The following is a 25,720-nucleotide window of genomic DNA, read 5'->3' on the forward strand; positions in this document are numbered from 1 at the left end:
GACAGGAAACCAGTTGGATAAACCCCAAACTCTGCATCTCCATGTCTGACGTCAAAGCGGACTTCAGATCTCCAGCTCCTTTTTCAATTGACTGCAACAAACTTCTTTCTCCTGGGCTGCTTCTACTCCGTTAGCATTATGCTGTCTTTAGGTGTAGCCCACATAGATTCAAATGTTTGACCAAGCCTTTGGGGGCCAGGGAGTGGAATGTGATGGTTTGCATATGCTTGGCCCAGGGAGTGGCCCTACTAGGTGTGGTCTTGTTAGAGTAGGTGAGTCACTATGGGCGTAGGCTTAAGACCCCCAGCCTAGCTGCCTGGAAGCAAGTCAGATGAAGATGTAGAACTCTCAGATCCTCCTGCACCATTACCACACTTGGCCTGGATGCTGCCTTGTTCCTGCCTTGATGATAAGGGACTGAACCTCTGGCCTGTAAGCCAGCCCCAATTAAATGTTGTCCTTTATAAGACTTGCCTTGTCACGGTGTCTGTTCACAGCAGTAAAACCCTAACACACACACACACACACACACACACACACACACACACACACACACGCAAGTCCTGGCCTTATCACATAGATGAGAGCTGCCTGACGAGTCCATGAGCCTTCAATAAAGTGAGACATGGGGATGTGGTCCGCGGATCCTTGCTACACAGAGCAGAAAACCAGCCCCACAGTGGACTGCAGTGCCTTGAACAGATTCTCCACCCACGAGTCACCCCAACCTCTGTTAACATGGTCGACACCCAAATATAAATTTCTAAGCAAGCCGGTGCAGGAGGTGCAGTACGCTTTGCAACTTTATGCTGACTTTATTTCCCCGTGTGCATCTGTGTAGCCACCACTGGTGAGTTCACCCTCACAACTCGCCTTCTGCACCTGACCTGGAGCCAACCGCACCTCCAACGAGGGTTCAGCACACAGCATACGTCCACATGCCCTGGGAAGACATTCATAGTCCTCAGCCAGACAATACTTGCCAGCCCAGCTATAATGCTCATAGCTGTGGGGACAGCACTAGCCCGTGGAAGTTGAGTGTGGGGCTTCCTAAATTTTCCGTTCAATGATCTCTTTGAAAGCCCAAGAAAATTTTACATGACCTGGGCTTTTCAATATAAAAAATAGGTATATAAGCGTTTACTGATAATCTCAAGCTTATTTTTACAAAGTTATTTGGAGCTGTGGCAATGCAGAGAGCCTGCCTGTTACATACTTGGGTGTACCACTTACACAAAGCATGGCGGCGCATACCTGCAGTCCCAGACCCTTGGCAAGGTGAAGGCAGGAAGATCAGAAGTTTAAGGCCATCTTCGGCAACATGGCGAGTTCAAGGCCAGCCTGTACCTGCAACCCTGCAGAAATAAACTTCTGAATATAGGTAGGAGCTGACCCCACATGGGCCCTTTGCAGCAGTCATTGGCTCACCCAAACCAGTAGCTGAGGCCCTGCAATGCAGAAGCAAGAGAAAAAAAAAGCCAACAGAGGTCTTGGGATCCTCTGTCTAACCTCCCTGAGGTGAGAATCTTGGCTGAGATTTATTTATTTATTTTATGTGTGTGAGTACACTGTAGCTGTCTTCAGACACACCAGAAGAGGGAATCGGATACCATTACAGATGGTTGTGAGCCACCACGTGGTTGCTGGGAATTGAACTCAGGACCTCTGGAAGAGCAGTCAGTGCTCTTAACCATTGAGCCATCTCTCCAGCCCAGCTGAGAGATGTTGAATTAAGTAGATGGGGTTCACAGTGGGGCACGGCCAAGGCCTAAAACTGACAGGACTGATAAACCCCTCCACACCAGAGAGCAGGTCCCCTGCTGACCCAGCCCGGTTCTTTCTCAGAAGTAGAAGTTCCACACATTCTGAGTGAGTCTCTTTTACAAGCCGAATTGACAGCTGGCCAAGCCAGAACAGGGTCAGCCGCAGAGCGGAGCTTGGCTCCTCTGGCACGCCACGCCCTCTGCTGGCCACATGAAGAATCAGTAAGGTGGTCCATTCTAAAAATGCTACCTTGGGACAAAATCATGTCAGCTCCTTTTGACATTTCAGACAGGTAAGGCTGGGCAAACATATATGCAGATGTCCAGCATGCCTTGAGTATGTGGGGAGCGGGAATTGAGTCCTTCAATGTACACTGTCTCATTATAGCCCCCGATTTAGAAAGCCAGCCCCCACTCCATACCCCTCTCTCTGCCCTCCATCTTCCTTCCTCCATATCGCTCTCAAGAGGCAACTATTTTCCACGCTTCTGTCTTTGCAGGCATTTTTCTTTTCTTTTTTTTTTAAAGATCTATTTATTATATATAAGTCCACTGTAGCTGTCTTCAGCCACACCAGAAGAGGGCATCGGATCTCATTACAGATGGTTGTGAGCCACCACATGGTTGCTGGAATTTGAACTCAGGTCCTCTGGTGGAGCAGCCAGTGCTCTTTACCCACTGAGCCATCTCTCCAGCCAGCGCAGGCATCTTTCTTAGCATTAATCCTGATGATATTTTCCCTATGCTGTTTCCAAATTATTCTCTCCTGCCTGTCCTTGAATTGGTCTTCCTGCTTCCTCCCAAGCTCTTGGATTACAGGCATCCACCACGATTGCTGTTCATACTGATGTACCCCAGACACTTGCCTCTCTACACATCATTGACACCCCTGCTGGCGGTCCATCCACGTGTCCACCTGCTCCACACCTCCAAAAATACCCAGGATTATAATGGTTTTTTTTGTTTTGTTTTTTGAGACAAGGTTTCTCTGTGTAGCTACTCGTTTTGTAGACCTGGCTGGTCTTGAACTCACAGAGAGGTACCTGCCTGCCTCTGCCTCCTGCGTGCTAGGATTAAAGTCCTGTGCCACTACCACCCCACTCATGATTATAAATATTCTGTGAGTGTGATTGTCCTGGTTGGTTGGTTTTGCTTTTGTCAACTTGACACAAGCTTGACTTACCTGAGAAGAGGAACTTTGTAGTTAGTCATTTGCTACTTTGTGTGTCTTTTTTCTTCCACTCTTCTCCACCATGTTCCCACCTTTTAACGCCCTAACACTAGAGAAGAAAGGGGAGGAAAGGAGACTACTTCCTGCTGACTGAGGGCGAGTTCTTGGGTAAGTTTGATCTTTGCTGTCAGGATATCTGATTTCTCCTTTCTTCTTTGCACACGGTGATTCAACAACCCGTGGGCATTTATCTACCCTCTGAAAAGTCCCCAGAATTCCAAACATCCTACAGTAGAACTAATTTCAGCTTATCCCCAAGTAGCTTACAAATAAATGAAGCTCAGATTATGGTTATTTTACCTGGCTTTAACAATTACTGGGGTCGCCCCTAATCTACCCCTCTGACTGCAGGCCTGGCTACCTCCCCAGGTACTTGCTGTTTCTCCTGGCCCTGTGCTCAGGGTCCATCTCCTCTCATGGAGGCCTCCTCTCTCCCCCTCCTCCTTCCTCCTTCTCCCCTGGTCTCTCCTCCTCCAAACAGCTCACTCCAAACCCACCCACCTCGAATCCCTCCAGTGATTGGCTGTAGTCAATTTTATTTAACCAATAGTTTTAAGCCAAAGAACAAGTTTGCACCGCAAAAGCTCGTAAACACACTCATCAGCCCAGACCTTCTGCTACAGAATTAGCATCCAGATCAAACCTCAACGGAAAGTATCTGCAGCTGGCAGAAATCACTCCGCTGCTAGATTACCAACGCTGCTGTGGACAGTCCGAAGCAGCCGAATATCTCACACCTGGGATTAAAATAAAAACATATTCTTATATTTCTTTATTTTTAAAAGAAACAGGAATTCCACAATTGTCACTACAAAATTCAACTAAGAGAATGCCTCCATCAGATTGTCTGTAGACAAACCTGTGTGGTGTTTTTGATTAATGACTTGGGTGAGAGGGCTCATGTTACTGTGACAGGCGTCACCACTGAGCAGGTGGTCCTCAGGACTACAAGGAGGCATTCTGAGCAAACCACAGAAGCAAGCCAATAATCGGCATCGCTCCAATGTGTGTTTCAGCTCCTGCTGACTTCCCTCCACGCTGGACTAGAAACTGGGTTGTTGTTGCTGTGTTTGGTTTTGCTTTTAAAGACAGGGTTTCTCTGTGTAGCCCTGGCTATCCTGGAACTCACTCTGTAGACCAGACTGGTCTCAAACTCATTGCCTGCCTCCGCCTTCCGACTGCTGGCTGCGCCATCGCCATCACCCACTGCCAGGCAACTGGACTATATATAAACTATAAGCTGGAATTAGCCCTTTACTCCCCAGTCTGCTTTCCCTGTTTTCACAGGGAAAACAATGACCCTCTGTGTATCTTCTGCCACTTGACTTTTTCAATGTAATTTGAGTTTCATGCCTGCTTCTAAACAGTATCTTATATATTCAGATTCATCTAATTTTAACAACTGTAACATTGTAAGTAGCGTGTAGTATTAGTTACAATGTTGAAATATCTCCTGATAAATCTTTGGGCCATTTCCAGGACTTTTTCCTGTATATTTTATTATAAGATTTTGGTGTCTACTCTTGTCCATGTCTCCTGGACCCCGAGGTCACCCACCAATCTCGCAAGCTCTGAACATCGGAATCGCCTGGGCCTGCTGAATGGAGGTTGCAGGGATTTCTGGTGTGGACCACTCTCTGCCAAGGTCATGCCTTGATTAGCAGGGCTGAGTTGTACACACAGGTGGCACCCAGCCCTGGTGCGTCTGGAGCGTGCCTGAAAAGAATTCCATCCGAGGTGAGACCTAAGGATGAATAACTGTGAATCAGACAGAGGGGTTTCAGGTTGTTTGAGAGGCCCACGTAAAGACTTGATACCTTTAGCTACGGTTTCTACTGCTGTGATGAGACACCATGATCGCTGAGTTGGGGAGGAAAGGGTTTATTTGGTTTACATCTCCATAGCACTGTTCATCATCCAAGGAAGTCAGGACAGGAACTCAAGCAGGGCCGGAACCCAAAGGCAGAGGCTATGGAAGGGATGCTGCTTACTGGCTTGCTCCCTATGGCTTGCCCAGCCTGCTTTCTCGTAGAACCCAAAACCACTAGCCCAGGGATGACACCATGCACAAATGACTGGGCTTCCCCCATCAATCACTAATTTACAAAATGCCCTACAGCTGAATCTTATGGGGGCATTTTTTCCTCTTTTCAGATGACTCTAGCTCGTGTTGACAAAAAAAATTATCCTGCACACCTGAGTACAGGAAAGAGAACATGAGTGCATGGGAAATGGGCCAGGAACACCAGGCCATGGGAGGAGGGGGCATCAGGAGTGTAGGTTTTATTTTGTGGCTGGAGAAGCCCCTGGAGGAGTGACTGAAATTGAGCTCTAAAATGAGGCAGGAGTGAGATGAGGCGACTTTGGTATTAATTCAGGCAAGAACCAGGGATGGAGAGCATAGAGAGAGGTTCAAGATCCAACTGGAAGGCCAACTAGTTCCCTAGTTTATCACCCCAGCCTCTGTTAACTGCATTTCTGCTTTGGTGCTATGGCCACCAACATATAGGAAGTGTTTGTCTCACCATCTCAGAGCTCAGTACGTACGAACTGACAGATGTATGTGTGTGTGTGTGTGGTCCAACACTGGCTGTCTACCAGCACTAAGTCCAAGAATCCTGTAGTTGTCCAGTCCATGAGGCTGGATGTCTTGACCAGCCTTCATCATATGTCGGAATCCTGAAGGCAGAGGCCCTGTAGCCAGTGAACGGATAACCTGCGGGACAGAGGGAGGGCAGGCAGGCCAGGGGCAAGGTCTTCCTACTTCCATGACTTTTATATCAGCTACCAACAGAAAGGTGTGACCCAGATTAAAGGTGGATCTTCCCACCTCAAAAGATCCAGATTCGGGGTGGGTCTTCTGACCTCCAAGGACTCTTACAGGTGCACCTAACCACTTGGGTTTTGGTAGCCAACTTTCTCCTGCTACAGGTCCCAGTAGCGTCGCTACCTTTAGAACCCATCGAGAGGGGAGCTCGTTTGTGGGTCTGTCTCATGCTCTAATCCTTTTTGGAGGTGCCTTGTGCAGCAGGAACACCTTCCTTATTCCTCTGGTGACCAGAAAACTCCACTTCCCTCAGGCTTGCCCTCACCCTGGAGTAAGGAGAGCACTTATAATGCGCACATCCTATTCCCTCCAGGAATCCCTCAGAGCAGGAACATGGCGCATTCTCTGGGAGACACACCGTCACCCTTCTACAGGGAGATTCTTTCTGTTTCCTTGGATAGCTACATCAGATGCAGCCCTGACTTTTTTTTTTTTATTCATTTATTATATATAAGTACACTGTCACTGTCTTCAGACACACCAGAAGAGGGCATCAGATCTCATTACAGATGGTTGTGAGCCACCATGTGGTTGTGGGATTTGAACTCAGGACCTCTGGAAGAGCAGTCGGGTGCTCTTAACCGCTGAGCCATCTCTCCAGCCCCAGCCCTGACTCTTGAACTGTCCCTTCCACACTAACATTTACATAGCACGTGACCCACCCGTCCTTTATCAGGTTCACAGCAACCCCCTTGAGCACTTGAGAACTTGTCTAGAGAGAACACTATTTACCCAGGAGACTAAGTTTCCACACTCTGCTAACTTTTCCTCAAAGAAGCTTGGGAATAGTTTGACAGTCACGAGCCTTGATTGCCGGCCCTGCAACCTTTGGGCTTATGGGTAAAACGGGAGTCACTTTTGGACGACATGGAGGTTGAAGCAGCTCAGCTTGACCACTGTGAACACTCGGGGTGAGGTAAGAACTTAACAGGCTGGCCACTCTTAGTTTTGCTCTCACCAAGAAAAGTGGCTCATCGTGCCTTTTAATGTCCATGGTGACATGGATTTAGCAAGGCATTATTTACAAGATGTCTGGATAGCCATCTTTCTGCATTCCCAGAAATCTGCACAGCTGCTACTCAGTTAAGGTCCCCCGAGATTGCAATCAGCCTTCTCCCTGCTCAAAGCTCTTGGCCCTGAAGCCAAGCCTGGACCTTGGAAGAGGCAGGAACCCAAGTCCATCAGTGCCCAGCTCCGGCCGCCTGCCCAGCCTGTCTGCTGCCTGCTCGTGTTGGGAGCTCCAGGACCATCAGTGGCTCCTGTTCCCCACCTGACAGCTATCATGTGCTTCCCCTCCCAGGCCTATACTAGGTTCATTCTGCGTCTCTACTGACTTGCAGTTGGGATGTGGCTTTCTCCAGAAAGCCTTCCCTTGTGCTCTTGAAGGAGGAGCCAAGCTCCATTTTGCTTGGAAGCGTCTCCCCATTTTTGCCTATCAGAATACTTGGCCTGTGGCTAGGAAGTTGGGAACCTGATTTCTGTCAGTCTTCCCGTGGTGCTGCTGTCTGTTTGAAGAGGCTGAGATTGTGTGCTTGCTTGATGCTGGGTCCCTCTGGTCAACATGGGTCAGAAGGGTGCTGAGTGCACAGCCTGTGCCAGGGGAGCCAAAGGACGCACAGGCAGACTATGAAGTTTGACAGGTCTGGTGGCAAAGCATTCAGTCTGTCATTTGTGGTCTGTCACTGCTGCTTCTAGCACAAATTCCTCTTAGTCATTACCTCGATCAGTTGTTCCATCCATACAATTACACAGTTAACTGTCCATCCACGTACCCATCCATTTGTCCATCCATCATCTTTTTTTTTTTTTTTTTGGTTCTTTTTTCCGGAGCTGGGGACCGAACCCAGGGCCTTGCGCTTCCTAGGCAAGCGCTCTACCACTGAGCTAAATCCCCAACCCCCTCCATCCATCATCTTACCCATCCGCTCCTTCATCCCATCCATCCACCCACCTACCCATTCATCCATCCATCCATCCATCCATCCATCCATCCATCCATCCATCCGTCCATTCATACACACACACACACACATACACACACGCCCACATATGCAAATGACTACTGAATTACTTAGGGTTTTACTGCTTCGAACAGACACCATGACCAACGCAACTCTTCTAAGGACAGCATTTAATTGGGGCTGGCTTACAGGTTCAGAGGTTCAGTCCATCATCATCAAGGTAGGAGCAGGGCAGCATCCAGGTGTGTTCCTTGCACACACCTTTAATCCCAGCACTGGGGAAGCAGAAGCAGGCAGCTCTCTGTGTGCCAGGCTTGCCTGGGCTACCCAGTGAGACTTGATCTCTCCTTGGTATTTACTGAAGGACACCAATCCTATGAGATCCAGACCCTACCTTTATGACCTCATGGAGAAGTTCTGCTTCAAAATCCATACCGACTTGATGCTAGGACTTTACATGGAACTTGGAGGATGGGCAGCATAATTCAGCCCAAATTGTGGAGTCAAAAGTATTCAACTTGTCGTGACTGGCTTCTTTCCAGGGTTCCTCTGTGCTTGTAGCATGTGTCAGACTTCATCCCTTTCTGTGGCTGAATTAACGCTGCACTTCAAGACTATGACCTTTTTTTCTTTCACAAATTTATGGGCATCTGGACTGTTTCACCTTGTCTGAGAAAGACAGGCAGACCCCAACCTTGTAAGACCAAGCCCGGCTCCAAATTTTGTAAGAGCCCAGTACCGAATGAACTCGGTACCCTTTATAAGGTCAGTAGCGAGGGTTAGAGGTGTGGACTTAGGCCTCGAGCGGCAGAGCTCCAATGACACAATCAGTTTAAGTCCTCCCCAGGGAGATTACACTGGGTCACCGTAATCACATTTAACAATTGGGGATGTTTAACACCACAGAAACAGGTAAGAAAATCTAACCCCTCCAACTCCAAAAATCCTTTCTGTGAGAATACCAGGGCCTCGCGTATACTTGGCAGGTGCTGTCTCTCTACCTCAGAGCTACACTCCAGCCCCCAAAACACTTTGGGTCAAGTATTGGTATTTAATATGGCAGAAAGTTCATGCCCTGGGTAAACGAATGCTAAATTTTTAGACCCTGGAGTGTACACACGCACACACCAAGAGCCTCAAATGGCTTTGCCTACCCGGCACGCATCCATCCTGCTCCCCATCTGATCTCATCCAAGGAAACTACCACGAAGGTCCACAGACTGCGCACGCGCCGCTAAGAGTCCCGCTAGAGGGCGGGTCGACCTCAGTGAGCCTGCGCAGTAGGGGAGACTTCAGAGCGCGCGCCACGGAGGCGGGGCCAGCGGAGGCCGGAAGAAAGCGCGAGGAGGGCGGGGCTAGTGAGGGAAGCCCGCCGGCTCGCAGGACGGCCGTCGCGGCCTGATGACGTCGCACAATGGCCGGCCCCCGCGGGTAGTGGAGCCCGTTTGTTCCGCCCGCGTCGTGCCTGAAGCCAGAGCCAGTGAGAAGCGGAAAGGCTGAGGGACGTCCTGTCCACGCCGCCCCCACCCCAGCGGAGCCGTGGCCGCCTCCAGTCCTCGCGCTGAGGTAAGCGGGGCCGGCGGGAGGCGAGGAGGAGGCCGCCCCAGCGGCGGCGGGAGCGAGGCCCGGGAGCCCGGCGCCGCCTCCCGAGCGCTCGGGCGCGCCCCCGGCTGTGCGCAGCCGCGGGCCGAAGCGCGGCCCGGGACAGCGGGCAGGCGCGAGCCCGCTGCGGCCTGGGACGTCCGGGCGCCTTGGCGCGCCGTGGTCTGCCATAGTGAAGTTGGTTTTCCTGAAGCTGTCATTTTCCCTTCCGGGCCACTCGGCGTGGCACATGTTCGCCGCCTACAAAGGGGAGCGAATCACGCAGGTTGGCTTGGGAGGAGGCCGGCTTAGACTATCGACCGTCTCTATGGGGAACTTTGAGCTCTCTGGAGCCTCCTGCAACTTGCTCTCGCAACTTCAAGTGAGCACAGGTCGGACATACCCACTGTGCTCTCTCTAAGAGTCCGGGATATCTTAGAAGTGTAACCTCCACGCCTCTTGGACTGGGAGCTTAGAGATGCCGATTCTTTAGTGTAAAGTAGCCAAAAACGTGTAGTGCTAGAAGGAAATTAAGCTAAGACTTATAGTCTCGCTCCTACTGGAAATTTAGTTTAGCCCGTATACTTTTGACAGCTGAGTTTACTGGGCACAATAACTTTTAAATGAGCTTTTTCTTAGCATTCATTAACGAGACTAGGTAATTCTTCAGACCCACTTGGGAATAACAAAAGAAGGCATTTGGTTCTTCATCATCTATCCCAAGGCAGAGGTTGAGATTCTCTACCCGCTAGGCTAGTTCGCATTTCCCAGCCCCTGAGAGGAGAATGGGAATGATCTTCAGCATGTTTGAAGCCCAGCCAGTCCTGGAACCAATTCAATATGTCCCAAAGCCTGAAACTCCTCTCCAGCTGTAGGTGGGGAATGCTCAAACATGTTAAGAGAAGTTTGGATTTTCTTCCCGAGCAGCCAACAGGTAAGCTTGTGCCTTGCTTGTCTCCAAAGAGATAGCCTGTCATCTGCACACCATCTCAAGGAGACCATCTCCTTATCAAAGAGTTCTTGCAGAGTTTAAGTCGCTTTGGGGGTGGTGTTTTTCAACATCCTGACATTCTTACCTATACATGGATGAAGCTATGAGTGAGGATTTTATCCAGGCATAACAGAACTTAGACATCAACATAGGATCTGCCCTGCTGAAAGTTGTTTCCCACAGCTGAGCATGGTGACCCACAGCTTAACCCCAGCACTTGGGGGAAGCAAAGGCAAGAGGATCTCTGAGCTCAAGGCTAGCTTGGTCTACATAGGGAGTTCCAGGACAGCCAACGCTACAAAGTGAGACCTTGGCTCAAACGAAAAGTCATTTCCCAGAAGTTGTATTTGTATGTTACTGATCTTTCTTAACAAAACCTGCTTGGAGCACTTTTCTCAGTAGTAAGTCGTGTAAAGAAATTAATAGTTACACCCCAGCCAGTCAGTGGTGACCAAATCTTTAATCTCAGAGCTCAGGAGGCAGAGGTAGGTGAATCTATGAGTTCGAGGCCAGTCAGGGGTACAGTGAGAAACCCTTTCTCCTCCCTAGGTCACACCCCATGTTTGACCAAGAATTGTTTTAACCTGTATTGGTAAAATCCACCAGGCCAGGCTCTTAGCAGCTTGTAGCAGTTCCTCTAAGTGACCCAACTGTGAGAAGAAGACCTAACTGCTTTGCCATTAGTAAAGTGGGAGGAGTCACTTTGGCATTCTAGAGCTGCTGCTGAGACTAGCTCTCGAGCTCTGTTACAATGTTTTACAATTTAGGTAACTTTATTAGATGTCTTCTGTTTGCAACAGGTGGCTCCTGGATTAATGGGATTTTATCATTTAGTCAAGCATTTTCCAGTATGTCAAATGCATCAGGGGACAGAGCTATTGAAAGACTGTCATTCCATCCCCTGAACATATTCACCATTGTGGATAGGAGGACTAAAGATTAGCTCTGAACTTCGGGAGTCCTACACTACTGGGTTAGTGGGTAAGAAGATTGTAGACATTGTAGCTGTACTGAGGACACTAGATTCATTGTTTATATGTAATAGCATATGTGCTTCCCTGCGACCAGTGTAGGGTAACACACAAAATTAGTCTTAAAACAAAACACTAACACCTAGAGAGACAGTGGACCTTTTTGGAGCATGACTGGAGATTAAGCTCTCTACTGATTCCCAGAGATTCCTAGCCTAAAGGTACAATTTGGTGTGTGCTTCTGATAAACATTGATTTGTAGTTGTCTCTGAAAGACGTTCATCTGATGTGGCCTCTAGTAATACAGTCCCAGTAGGTCCCATGGGAGGGAAGATAGTGCAGCTCCTTTTCTCAGAAAATCTTTCAGGGCCTCTGTAAGGCAAGTGCACTACAGAAGCCCTGGCCGTGCCTCCTGTGGATGCTACTGTGGCATTGCAGTCTCAAGTGTTCCAGGCAGATAGAGTGCAGTGTGTGATGTACAGGCTGCTGAGAGCCAGCCCTTTCAAAGCTTCCATCATCTCCCCTCACACTTTAGAGCAGGATGAGCATAGTTTTCATCACTATGACAAATACCTGAAGGGATGAACTCATATAAAGAAAATATATAAGCTGATGTAGTGGTGAATACTTTTAATCCCAGCAATCCTAGGGAGGCAGGCAGAGCTCTGTGAGTTTGAGGCCAGCCTGATCTGCATAGAGTTCCAGACAACCAGGAATACCTAGACCTATCTCAAAAAGGAAGATCTATCTCCCTCCTCTCACCCTCACTCACTCTCCTCTCTACATGCACATGTTTTCTATTCCAGACCCCTCTGTCTCCCTCTGCATGGAGACTTTGTTGACCTCTTCCTGTATGGTCCGTGAACTCACCCAAGAGCTGTCCCCAATAAACCTGTTTTTATACTAAAAAAGAAAGAGGGGAGGGAGAGAAAGACAAGGTATATTTGGCTCTCAGTTTGCTGGAGTCTAGAGTTCAGGTGGTAAGGTAGCACATTGTGGCCAGAGCCAGCTGGTGACATACACCTTTAATCACAGCACTTGGGAAGCAGAGATAGGTGAGTCTGAGTTGAAAGCCAGCCTGAGCTACAGAATGAGTTCCAGAACAACCTGGGATTAATAGAGAAACCCTGTCCTGAGGGGAGGGGGGGTCAGGGAGATCCTACACTGCACGTCTTAGTAGTGAATCCTTAGGGACTAAGACTTTTAACATCTGGGCTTTTGGAAATAAGATCTCAACTTATAACAGCCTTCAAATAAACTGTTGGAGTTTGCATAGCACTGCAGTTAGATAAACACAAAAATATACAGTATAAGAAACAAGAGTCCTAACTTAGAGAGGAATTCTGGGGTTTTGAACTACCAGAAAGAGAGAAATTCTGTATATTTGAGCTGGTTTATAACCTGTCATGGGTTGCTCCGAACTCCTCACAGGAGTTGTCTGTCCTTCCCTGCAGACACACAGCAGAATACCTGTTCATCCCACTACTTCATGGCATGTGCCGACAACTGCCTTTACAAATCAGAAGTTGACTTATTCCTGCCGTCAAAGTAACTGTAAATTCACCTGGAGGGTATTAAAGCTCAGTGGCCATGTGCACAGTACACCAGCCTTTCAGGATTCTCAAGTTAATCAGCCTGGCTGTGTCCTTGTGTAAAAATGATATACCAGTGCCTTGATATTTGGAGGGAGGGAGAGGGAAATAGAGCCTACAGGTTTGTAGAGACTCTAGTTTATATATGGTATATATCAAAAAGGATTTATAGTAGTAACTTTAGTGGCTGGAAGTAGAACTAATTCCATTCATGTCTGGGCATACAGGTTCCAGAATATCCCTGAATGGCAATCCTGAGACCTATGCAGTAGCCATATGGCCTCAGTTTATTTACTTGGAAGGTTGAAATAGGGATTAAGAGGTGCGTGAAGGGGGTTGGGGACTTAGCTCAGTGGTAGAGCACTTGCCTAGCGAGTGCAAGGCCCTGGGTTCGGTCCCCAGCTCCGGAAAAAAAAAAGAGCTGCGTGAAGAAACTGAGCACATTGGCACATCCCGTTAATCTCAGCACCTGGGAGGCAGAGACAGGCAGATGTCTGAGTTTCAGGACAGCCAAAACACCACAGTGAGACCTTGTCTCAAAAAAACCAAAAAACAAAAAGCATGAGGCGTGAGGAAATGTGTTTGTTTTCCAGGAGTCTCATGAGGCACATGGTAAATGTGCTGTCCCCATAGTTATCCAATGGAACAATAAGCATGTTTCTCCCAGGGCTCTGGGATACTAAACTGCAGATGGCAGGAGTGGTGTGGGGATGGCGTTTTGACTGAAGGGCTATATCTTCAGTCAAATTCACATACACCGAGCATGTTTCCAGCTCATCGTCAGGTGTCAGGTTATAGCAACCTCATAAGGCAGCTGCTGTTGTCCTTGTAGTTCAGATGACAGCGCTGGGGCATGGCGGGTTTGAGTTGGCCCAAGATTTTAAACCCAGGAAGCAATAGAGCAAGGATTCAGGTTATAACTCAGAAACCCTGATCTTCCCTCCCTCACCAGCCTGCTGCTTGCTACAGTTCAGATATTTAGTTAGGTACTATGTCTCCATTTCTTACCGTAGGATTTCATCTCAGGATTTTCAGAAATATAAAACAAAACACAACTTGTTAGACCTAATTTTGACTGAAACCAAAAGCAAACCAACTTGTGTCCAGAAGCCCAGAAAAGGGCTATGAACAGGTTAGAAGAGGGTCTCGGGAACAGTACACAAGATAGCATGCAGTTTGGCGCAGGGGCCTTACGTGCTACAGTTGTATGACTTCCAAATCAGACAGGGCAGTTGGTTTTGCATAACAGTTGGTTTAAAAGACACCTTCATTATGAGTTTGCCTTTAGATATAAAATGCCAGAGTAGGGATTTGACAGGTTTTACGTAGGGTGTATGAGACTTGATAGCCAGTTCACCAATGCTGACTTCCTATGGTTACCAAGTGTAAACCTTGGTAGCTGGAGAAATGAAAAGTCTCTGGGCTTCTATGGAGACTTAAAAATATACAGTGCAATTAAGACCGCAGTGTTAAGGATCAGATGTTATACACCAAGGAATTCTTGTGTTCAGTATATTGACATATTGACATTAGCCTGACTTAATTACTGACGCTATCGACCACACATACACTAGAGCTTTGCACAAACATTCTCTCAAACTACAGAAAAGCACAGATCCCCATTCTGGCTGTTGTGCTACATGGCATTCACCCCCACCCACTGTATAAGTGCCTTAGGCACCAAGGATGCTCACAAGCACTCTGCAGAGCTCAGGGCTGTGCAGAGAACTTCCAAACTTGTCCTTAACGTGCCGTTGCTCTCACTAACCCAGACGAGCTGCAGTTCACTGTTCACTTCAGACTGGCCTGCTACTGCCATCAGCCTCGTGTCTTAGCGCACAGATATCCTGGGGTTACAAACTGACCTGTGTTTGCTATCCCAGGTAGGACTGACTTCAGTAGTCCTTCCTCTTCAGTGACACTAGATGACCAGAAAATCTTGTCTGCTGTTTATTTTTGAGTCACTTAAGATAAATTGTTTGGGGGTTTGGGTTTTGGGATTTTTGTTTGTTTTTCTTGTTTTATTTGGGTGTGGGGTGAGAGCAGGGTTCCAGACAGGGTTTCTCTGTGTATCCTTGGCTATCACTGAACTCACTCCCTCTTTAGATCCCCTTGTCTCTGCCTCCTGAGTACTGGCTTAAAGGCATGTACCACCACTTAATGTTGATTGATTTGATCAGTAAATTTAAATTTTAATCATTGTGTGTACAAATGACTGATTTTAAATTTCTTTTATTGTATTCAGTTACCCAACAAACCTTGGTTTGTTTTTTTTTTTTTTCTTGAAACTGTGTCTCATATAGCTATGACTAGTCTCAAACTTGACATATTAGGTGAGGATAACCTTGAACTCTCTCCTCTGCCTGTCTTCCAAGCACCGGTATTAAAGGTATGTTCCACCACACCTGGTTAGAAACATTTTGATGCCCACTCTTTTTTTTTTTTTAAGATTTATTTATTTATTTATTATGAGTACACTGTAGCTGTCTTCAGACACACCAGAAGAGGGCATCAGATCCCATTACAGATGGTTGTGAGCCACCATGTGGGTGCTGGGAATTGAACTCAGGACCTCTGGAAGAGCAGTCAGTGCTGTTAACCGCTGAGCCATCTCTCCAGCCCTCCCCCCCCTTTTTAAGATTTATTTATTATATATAAGTACACTGTAGCTGTCTTCAGACACACCAGAAGAGGGCATCCAATCTCATTTTAGGTGGTTGTGAGCCACCATGTGGTTACTGGGATTTGAACTCAGGACCTCTGGAAGAGCAGTCAGTGCTCTTAACCGCTGAGCCATCTCTCCAGCCCCCTCTCCAGCCCCTTTGATGCCCACTCTTGACACTGCATGTTTAAAACAGGTGATCTTTTAATTTTTTTTCTTGTTTAAATTCTTTCCCTCTCTCCCTTCGTGTGTGTGTGTGTGTGTGTGTGTGTGTGTGTGTGTAAGTGTAAGTGTGTCAGCATGTGGAGGTCAGAGGTCATCCTGCAAGTGTTGGCCCTCTTTCTCCATGTTGGTCCCAGAGACCAGCTTGGATTTTCAGGTTTAGCAGGTGCCTTTTACCCACTCAGCCATCTTACTGGCCCATCTTTTTTTATTTTTGAGACAGTTTTTATTCTAAAGCCCTGACAGGCCTTTGACTCAGCATGCAACCCAGGCTATAAGTTTTTCAAAGTCCAAGTTTGGGATCTGGTCTGTAGCTTGGTGATAGGGTACTTTACCTGACATGTGCAAAGTCCTGAATTCAGTCTTCCAACACTGCCCCATCTCAGAAATGCACAAATTGAAAAATATGTTCTCTCTTTAGTAGCTAAGTGTGAGGTTATGTAAAGACAACATAAGGTGTGTGAATGTGTGTGGCTTTGGTGCCTGTAAACACAGAGTGAGCTGAATTCAGTAACTTGTTCCTTTGGCTAGGTACCAAGCAGCTTTTGGTTTTTTTGTTTGTTTGTTTGTTTGTTTGTTTGTTTGTTTTTTAATTGTTTATTTTATGTATGTGAGAGCACTGTTGCTGTCTTCAGACACACCAGAAGAGGGCATTGGACCCCATTACAGATGGTTGTGAGCCACCATGTGGTTGCTGGGAATTGAACTCAGAACCTCTGGAAGAGCAGCCAGTGCTCTTAACCGCTGAGCCATCTCTCCAGCCCGCTTTTGTTTTTCCCAGCCTCAGAATACAAAGCAGACTGAACTCCAAACCTTCCTCCTTTGTGTGTGATTTGGCATCTATTGTTTATGAGATTGAAAGACTGGGGGTTGGGATTTAGCTCAGTGGTAGAGCGCTTGCCTAGGAAGCGCAAGGCCCTGGGTTCGGTCCCCAGCTCCGAAAAAAAAGAACAAAAAAAAAAAAAAAAAAAAAGAAAGACTGGCTAACAGTTGCTAGGTGTGATGTCTACACTTACTCTCAACCTGAGCTTAGGTAGCCACTTTTAAAGCAAGTGCAGCAGTGTACTTTTTGAAAATTGATTCAAGGTGTTGCTGTGTAACAGTGTGGCCTCCATTTCCCAAGTGCTGTGATTACAGGCATGTGCCACTATGCCCAGCAGAGCAAAGTGCTTTCTATGAGTTGAGGAGGTGGAAAAACCAAAAAAAAAAAAAAAAAAAAATTTGCTTCAATAAATCTGGATTCCTAGAAATAGAAGTGAGTTTTCTTTTTCTTCTTTTTCTTTTTTTTTTTTTTTTTCTTTTTTTCGGAGCTGGGGACCGAACCCAGGGCCTTGTGATTGCTAGGCAAGCGCTCTACCACTGAGCTAAATCCCCAACCCCAGAAGTGAGTTTTCTAAAAGGGAAAAGGTTCTTTTATATAAGTATATGATTTAAACGTCTAAAAATAATTCTGTCATAGTTCATTTGTACAACAGACACCTAGATAGCTTTGGTTGTTTGGACTCTGGAGTCACTGGTCCCAGAGCACTGCCTTTGGAGAACAGTGCTGTAGGCTGGGTGAAAGGTCTGAATCGTAGGGTGCAGGGGATGGGGTATAAAGAGGTGACATCAGTGGAAGGCCCTGGGTTCAGTCCCCAGCTCTGAAAAAAAAAAAAAAAAAGAGGTGACATAAAACTGCTTGAGAGCCAGAGTACAAGGAAAGGGTTTAGTTAAAAACTGCAGCTGGGGCTGGAGAGATGGCTCAGTGGTTAAGAGCACTGACTGTTCTTCCAGAGGTCCTGAGTTCAAATCCCAGCAACCACATGGTGGCTCACAACCATCTGTAATGGGGTCCGATGCCCTCTTCTGGTGTGTCTGAAGACAACTGCAGTATACTTATAATTAATTAATTAATTAATTAATTAGATCTCTTTTTAAAAAAGAGAGAAACTGCAGCTGACCTACGGTAAGATCTCATTCCAGGGTAGAAACATTACTTTCAGAAGTCAGTTCCCGGGGCTGGAGAGGTGGCTCAGTGGTTAAGAGCACTGACTGCTCTTCCAGAGGTCCTGAGTTCAAATCCCAGCAACCACATGGTGGTTCACAACCATCTGTAATGAAATCCAATGCCCTCTTCTGGTGTGTCGGAAGACAGCTACAGTGTACTCATATACAAAATAAATAAATAAATCTAAAAAAAATTAAAAAAAAAAAAAAAAAAAGAAGTCAGTTCCCATGAGTCCCAATAGTTAGCTATCCTTGGCAATCCATGGCTTACTTATTATTGCTCCCTTTTCTTCACCTGTGCCAGCTGCAGGAAGGCACAGGGCTGAGTGGAGGCCAGCCATAGGCAGCAGAGTTATGCCCTGGCACTCCACAGGGAGGCATGTGGTTTTTGGAAGAGGGGTTGTGTGGAACAAGGGCAGAGAGCATGTGGGCCAAGAGGATGGGCACAGGCTGAGTCTGTGGTGTCTGTCTTTTGCAGATCTGTGGGTCCTGATGGATGTGGCTGAGAGCCCTGAACTGGAGCCTCACTCCCCGGATGAAGAGCAGCCGGCACTTTCAGATGATGACATTCTGAGGGAAAGTGGGTCTGAACAAGATTTGGATGGAGCTGGGGAAAGGGCTTCTGATTTGGAGGAAGAGGAAAATGCAACTAGAGTACAAAGCCAGGAGGAGATTCACTCAGATGAGGAAGACCAAGCCAGTGAGCCCAAGTCCCAGGATCAGGACTCAGAGGCTCATGAGCTGAGCAGGGGCCCAGCAGGATCCCCATGCGAGGAGGGGGATGATGCTGAGGAAGATGGGACAAGTGATCTCAGGGACGAAGCCTCCTCAGTGACCAGGGAACTGGATGAGCACGAGCTAGACTATGATGAGGAGGTCCCTGAGGAACCAGCTCCTGCTGCCCAGGAGGAGGAAGCTGAGAAGGCTGGGGCCGAGGAGGAGGAGGAAAAGGGAGAAGGGGCTCCTGGAGAGGAAGGGAAGCCTGATGTTCAAAGTGTGGGAGAAAAAGAACCCACAGAAGCTGCCAAGGAGAAGAAGAAAGAGGATGACGATGGAGAGATCGACGACGGGGAGATAGATGTGAGTATGGTGGCGCTGGCGAGAAAGAGCCCTGGCCCTTGAGCAACACACCTGACCCAGGAGAGGCGGGCACAGCAGGCTTTTCAGGCTCCCTCGTGCTTAGAGAGATGGTCAGTTCTGGGCTGGGCCAGGCGTGCAGAAAAATAAGAGCTGTGTTGAGGCGGGGGAAGAAGTGCTCACAGTGGAGAATGAGAGGTAGGCTCATGTAGAAAAACTCAGAGGAAAGCTGCTATCAGAAACGAGAAGATCCCGTCTTTTTTTTTTTTTGGTTCTTTTTTTTCCGGAGCTGGGGACCGAACCCAGGGCCTTGCGCTTCCTAGGTAAGCGCTCTACCACTGAGCTAAATCCCCAGCCCCAGATCCCATCTTTAAATCTGGCCTTAGGGGTTGGGGATTTAGCTCAGTGGTAGAGCGCTCAAGCGCAAGGCCCTGGGTTCGGTCCCCAGCTCCGAGGGGGAAAAAAAAAAAAAAAATCTGGTCTTCATGTGGAGTCATGGGTGCGGAGGTCAGATTTTCTTTGCAGATGATTCTGTTGGAAGTTCAGAGCAGTTGAGCTCAAAGCAGGTGAGGGAGGGGCTGGCTAGACGAGCCAACTGAGGTTTACTAGAAAGCAACTGCTTGCCTGGTAGAAGATAGGTTAAACATCTCTGGGGTGATGTGGGGGGGCACTATCTGGGGACCCCAGGTTCTCAACATGCACCATCCCTACAGCAGCCTGTTGGTCCCTGCATATCTAGTTCATTTTAGGGGTTCATGGGTGGAGGATGACTTTGGCCACACAGGCTGGTTGGTAGTAGGACTTTGTGTCCCAGTGGTGAGTAAATGTGGGTGGGTGGGATGTATATGACTGCAATCATAAAGTCTCAAATGCCTCACCTCTTCTCCCAGCTGTGTAGCAAACAGTCTCCTGAGTTCCCTGTTTTGTTCCTCCATGAAGAACGTTTCTGTGCATGATTTCTTCGTGGTTGGTTGGTTGGTTGGTTTTTGTGTTTCGTTTTTTGTTTGTTGTTTTTGGGGTGGTGGTGGTGGTCTGTGTTTCCCCTGTGGGGAAATTGATCTTTACTTCAATAAAGTTGAGGTTATTGGCTATGTTTTAGCTGTGCCTGCTGTCAGGTGCTCCCTGTTAAATGCCCTTCCTTGTCCCACAGTGAAAGTCAGATGAGGTTGAGAATCTTGATAGAATTATGGAGGGCATTGGCAGTGGGGGCACTGGTAACTGTTATATTGGGCTATGGGTATGGTCAGTGGGGAAATGGATTGAACCAGACCCGCCCTGGACAGCATGCATGGTCTTTGTCGCTGATGTCCCTTGGAAACAGTGTATGGGATGAATCTGCCACTTGACTCTCTGGCTCAACACAGTTCTACAGTACATTTTTAAGTGCTTTTTTTTTTTTTTTTTTTTTTTTTTTTTCTGGAGCTGGGGACTGAACCCAGGGCCTTGCACTTGCTAGGCAAGCGCTCTATCACTGAGCTAAATCCCCAACCCCTATGGTATGTTTTTGTTTTGCCTACTGTGCCTGCTATCCCCATGTGAATGGTTCTGCATCCTATGGGAAGTAGCATGCTACTAAAGGACCCCAGCCCAGCATCCTCCAGTAACACGAGAGGTCACTTCCTTCCTACCAGACTCTTCTTCTAGCCTACAGTACCCTATAGTTGATGTTGTTGGGAAGTCTTGGACACTGGGGATCCTGGAAGTGTATGAGGATCACAATAGCTGAAGATATAACAGGACAGGTGGGCAAGTGGGCGCCATGAGGGATAGCTTTAGTGCAGCCCAGGAGAGCCCAGTAACTCCAAGCCAGCAGCCGCTTTCCCTGGAAGCTCCTCTCCTGGACCCTGTCTCCCTCTTCCTCCACAATGTTGTGTGCATGTGTGGAATTTGTTGTTAAGTCTCTGTAGGCTCATGGGCCTCCACTGATTTTTTTTTTCTTCCCCGGAGACAAGGTTTCTCTGTGTAGCCCTGGCTGTCCTGGAACTTGCTTTATAGACCAGGCTGCCTCAGACTCAGGTCCACCTGCCTCTGTGAGGGTACACCACCACTGCCCGGTTATCCACAGTGATTATCACTTAGCATATCCATTGTTCTTGTCACAGTCTCATGATTGCTGCTTCACCAGACTCCCTCCTCAGGAACAGTCTTCTAGGCCAAGACCTACTTCCCTTCAGACTGCCATGCAGGATGAATGTGTCTCAGGCAGTGTCTCTACATGAGTGTTCCGGGTACATACAATCTGGACTGGGGGCCAGCTGCTTGTTGGCGTTGCTGGAAAAGTTGTTCCCTGATGGATGCTGTGTAGTGAGCATGGGGTCCTGCAGAGCAGGGGCTGTGGCATGGCATCCCTCACCAGAGGAAAGCAAGGCGTCCTTTCTGACCCTGCGGGCTGTTCCCACAGATCCTTGGCTAGTTCCTTCTGCAGGACACGAGGAGCAGCCCGGATGGGTTGACCAGGGATTGCTCCTCCACTTTCTGGCTCCTGGCTTTGTTCTGCTTTTGTCTCCTCATGGGTTCAGCAGGCCAAGGCAGGAGGCATGTTTGCTCACTCTTCCCCTGGCCAAGGCTAGCCAGAGAGCACAAGACCATGGGCGTAGCCTGACTACAAGGAGTCCAGGCTGGTGGGAATAGGTTGGTGAACAGGCCCTGGGCACAGGGGTGGCTTTGGAGACCACTCCTCCTTGGCTGCCTGTTCGAACCCTGGAAATACAACTTGGGTTCTGTCTGTAAAGCTTCTGGGCCACTCTACAGTAATGGTGAGGTGAAGAATGAGCTACAGGTGGTGCTGCCATCAGGGTCACCTGACGTCCCCATGAGAGGCAAGTAGTGTTTGGTTGTAAAGGACATGGAGTACTCAGTTTATACACTGTTACCGTACATAGTACTAAAGATCAAAGTCTGACCACTGCCTGCTTGCAACTGATAGAAAGTCGGGAGCTCGGCTCTGAGTGTCCAGTGGAGCCCGTCATTCCCACAGTACTCCTGTGAGGTTATAGATGACTGGAGACCATCTCTTGTGTAACTGAGCATTTAAGCTTGGGAAGCTGGAAGGTGGATGCTCCCCACACCCAATCCTAAGCTTCCAGCCTAGGAAGAGTGGTATGTGGTGGGCAAAGCAGTCTGCTCACCCCCAGATGACTGTCCTCTGTTCCAGGATGACGACCTGGAGGAAGGCGAAGTGAAGGACCCCAGTGACCGGAAGGTGAGGCCACGCCCCACCTGCCGATTCTTCATGAAAGGTAATTGTCGGCCTCGCCTTCTTGCAGCATCTGTGTAGCCTCTGCTCTCCTGGGGCCATGGTGGTGATCTGTCGTCCTCTGGGCACGCACGCTGTCCATGTCAGTGAGGCTTCGTAGGACTAGGCTACAAGAGTTGGTGGTAGTTGATAGTGTTGGTGGTAAACACTGGGCCTTGTGTTGGCCCTGTCATGGCTTTAAAAACTGCCTTAGAGGACAGCCCCTCTTCTTACCCTGCAGGTGTCAGGCCCACTGTTTACAGCAGACCCAAGGCTGCAGCACACAGTGGCAGTTGTTCCCAAGTGCTGCTTTCTGTGAGGCCAGCTGCCCCAGTGTTAGCCTCCCCTCCTCTGCCAGAAAGAACCACTTCTTAAAGAATGGGTCAGAAGCAGGTCCTTTATTTGTGGGTGGTATTGAAAGGCCAGGGAGAGCGTCCGAAGGCATTCCTGCGAAGGACTAGTGCCACTCGGCGCTTCAGCCGGGGCAGTTGTCTAGATCTGGATTGACCACATTACAAGTAACATGTGCTCTGGCTTTGTAAAGCCAGGGGTGGGGGCGGGGTGAGGTGGGGTTCAGACGTGGAATCAAGAGTCTCCAGTCTGTAAGGCTTGCTTGGATGGTTTGGGTATATTTCTTGTTGAGTGTCTTCCTTGGACAGATAGTGAGGTGTTTTCTCTTGCGCGAGGATGACTTTGCTCGCTTCGCCAGCCTGTGTGTGCAGTCTGAGTTCACAAGAGCTTCCTGTACTTCTCTTCCAGATGTTGTGACACCATTATCCACTCTTCTTCCACCAATACCAAATTCCATACCACTCAGAGGCCAGGTTAAAGGTACAAAATATCCTGTGTTCACTCTCTGTTGTGCCTTAAAGTCCCCTGCGCCAGAGGCCAGACTTCTTTCTCCTGGATCCAGAGCACAGCTGGGACGCCAACAGGGAGGAGGCTTGAGGGACAGAACTGCTGTGGCCCTTTTCTCCTTAGTGTCGTTAGAGCTGGGGAGGAGATACAGGTCGAGACCATGCACTTGAAGAACAAGGACTTCCACAACTGGGCAGTGGAACCCTGTCCTATTCATGGGGAAGGCTATGCCCAAGAAGTGATCCACAGACAGCTCTGTCCCTCAGATCAAGAGATGCCCTGGTGATGGGACATTGATGAAAACTCCACTCAGGCTCACTTCTCTGGTCTTGGGATACCAAGTGAAAAGAGTTGGCACATCTTAAGTTGCACAGTCAACTGTACACATTGGGGGTGGGGTACAGGGCAGTGTGTAGGTATATGTGTTGGTGACCTTCACTTGATATTGCCCCAAGTACCCTAAGAGTGAAGGACCGTGACACTAAATCTCAGTCGTTAGAAGTCTTTAAATTGCTGGTATTTCAAGAAACCTAAGTGCAAGCAGCAGAGCCTTTCAGGGAATGGCACGAGGAATAGACGCAGTCCTCCTGGCAGGGAATGGCACAAGGAATAGACTCAGTCCTCCCGGCAGATGTGCAGGTTACAGCAGCAGGCGTGTGTTCAGCGTGGATCTGTGCTTGGTTCTCATTCTACAGCTCTCAGACTGGGTTGCACAATGCCTTTGCAGTCGATAGCTTGTCAACTGCTCGGGACAGGCCAGCAGCAGCAGCCTGAGTTTCTGGAGCAAGAGCCAGGGGCCCACACCCTGATGTAGTTCTCAGAACTTATAAGCACAGAACAGATGAAGCAAATGCTTTGAAACACAAAGCAGCTCTTTTGGGGGTGGCGTCTGCATGTGGTCCGGTGCTGCTTTAGCCGCCGCACGGGGTGGGCACCCTGCTCACAGTAAGCTATGTTTGGGTTTTCGTGAGTGAGGCCATGCATGCTAAGGTTTCTGCAGTCTGGTGGGAAGCAGCTTAGGTGGGTGTCTCAGAGTTTCTATTGCTTTGAAACCACACCAGGACCAAAGGCAGTCTGGGGAGGCATGGTTGGTATCTCAGTTTACAGTCCCACATCATAGTCTGCTATTGAAGGAAGGGAGGGCAGGGAGGGCAGCAGTGGCCAAGGCAGAGCCATGCTTGCTTGCTTGTTCCCCTTGTCTTTCTCAGTCTGATTTCTTCTGCACCTCAGGACTACCTGCTCCGTGTGATACTGCCCACCCACATCAATCACTTAAGAAAATGTCCACAGGCAGGCTTGCCTATAGGCCAATCTTGAAGCTTATTGGGGCTTCTTTTTAATTGAGGTTCTCTCTTCCCAAATGACTGTAGCCTTTGTCAGGTTGACCTAAAACTAACCAGGAGAGTAAGCATGAACAGTAGCGTTTTCAGGGTGTGCTTAGTTGCTGCTTCCCTTCCTCTCATCCTGTTTATGATGTGCAGGAGGAAAGGAAATGGTGGACTTCAGTTCTCTGGGATGTCTTCCTCGGCATTGCAGGGTTGTTGGGTTTTGTTGGGTTTTGTTTTGGCTGGCCTATGTTGTAGGAATGGTGTTCAGTTGAACTCAGTTGATTCATCATCCAGATTCCATGCTGGGCTCACCTACCACATGCCTGACTTCGGCCACCCTTCCCTGACTGTGAAGGAAGATTCCACACCTCTTTCTTAGGCCTTTTCCCGGGTGCTATTTAGGATCAGCTGAGGGCACCGCTCCCCTTAGTCCCATTTCTATCTCTCAGCACAAACCTTAGCTCTTACATTAAGTTTTCTCAGTATTGTGCAGGTGTGCGTGTGACTGTGGGTAATTGCTGAGGCCAGAAGTATTAGAACCCCCGAGGCTGGAGTTACAGGCTGTGGTGAGCTGCCTAGCGTGGGTGCCAGGAACTGAACTCCTGTCTTCTTTAAGAGCAGTATATACTCTTAACACAGAGCCCTCTTTCCAGCACAACTGTTGTTGTTGTTGTTGTTGTTGTTGTTGTTGTTGTTGTTGTTGTTGTTGGAGACAGGGTTTTCTTTGTGTGGCCCTGGCTGTCCTGGAACTCGGCGGTGTAGACCAGGCTGGCCTTGAACTCAGAGATGCACCTGCCTCTCAATGTTGGAATTAAAGGCACACACACCGTCATGGCCCACATTTTGTATTTCTTTTTTCCCTAGTTGTCCATTTGAAACCTGCATAAGAGAGATTACTGTCTTAGCGTCTCATCTGTCAGTTTAGTCTCAGGCAGATTCTCAAACCAAAAAGCAAGCCTATTTGGCAGAATATCACAAGAATTGTCTCTAGACCAGCTTCTAATATTGTTCCCATAAGCAGTCTCCTAGGCTGGGCCTCTGTAGGCCACATTGCTCTCAGCACTACTAATAGCCTCCCAAGCGCCTACCTAGAATGTTCCGTTCAGCCTGGCTCACAGTATTCAAAAGCTTTCTTACTTCAGGGTCCTAACATCTTGCAGAGTTCTTTTAAAGAGAGAGAGAGAGACAGTATAGTCCGGCCCATCACAGCAGTAGTCCCATCCCCAGCTACTGTCTACCTTACTTCTAATTGCTGTGATGAGAACCATAAACAAGACAACTTATAGAAAAGAGTCTGTTTGGGAGCTTACAGTTTCCGAGGGTGAGCATTAGGGTGTGGAGAGCTAGGCACACCGCCACATCAAGCCCTCTACCGTGCTTGTCCAAGAGAAATAAAAATGTCACCACCTAAAACTTGTGTGGGCATGAGGGTGGT

At 48.3% G+C, this 25,720-nt stretch overlaps 1 protein-coding gene across 8 annotated transcripts in view; it reads left to right on the forward strand.

Moving 5' to 3' along the window:
- Positions 1 to 9,185: 9,185 nt before the first annotated feature.
- Zc3h18 (zinc finger CCCH-type containing 18) overlaps positions 9,186 to 25,720 on the forward strand; it is a 44,961-nt gene continuing 28,426 nt past the window's right edge. For 2 of the 8 annotated variants that reach the window (NM_201416.2, XM_087594287.1), the window contains exons 1-4: positions 9,186 to 9,348; positions 18,266 to 18,867; positions 22,019 to 22,103; positions 22,859 to 22,930. In NM_201416.2, the coding sequence (NP_958819.1) occupies positions 18,280 to 18,867; positions 22,019 to 22,103; positions 22,859 to 22,930 (745 nt within the window). In that variant the 5' untranslated portion in view covers positions 9,186 to 9,348; positions 18,266 to 18,279. Of the gene's footprint in view, positions 9,349 to 9,454; positions 10,298 to 18,265; positions 18,868 to 22,018; positions 22,104 to 22,858; positions 22,931 to 25,720 lie in introns of those variants that run through there. The other 6 variants (XM_087594283.1, XM_087594284.1, NM_001434427.1 and 3 more) reach the window with 3 other exon arrangements.

Source organism: Rattus norvegicus, chromosome 19 (assembly GCF_021556685.1).
Source record: "Rattus norvegicus strain SHRSP/BbbUtx chromosome 19, alternate assembly SHRSP_T2T, whole genome shotgun sequence".
Lineage (NCBI taxonomy): Eukaryota > Metazoa > Chordata > Mammalia > Rodentia > Muridae > Rattus > Rattus norvegicus.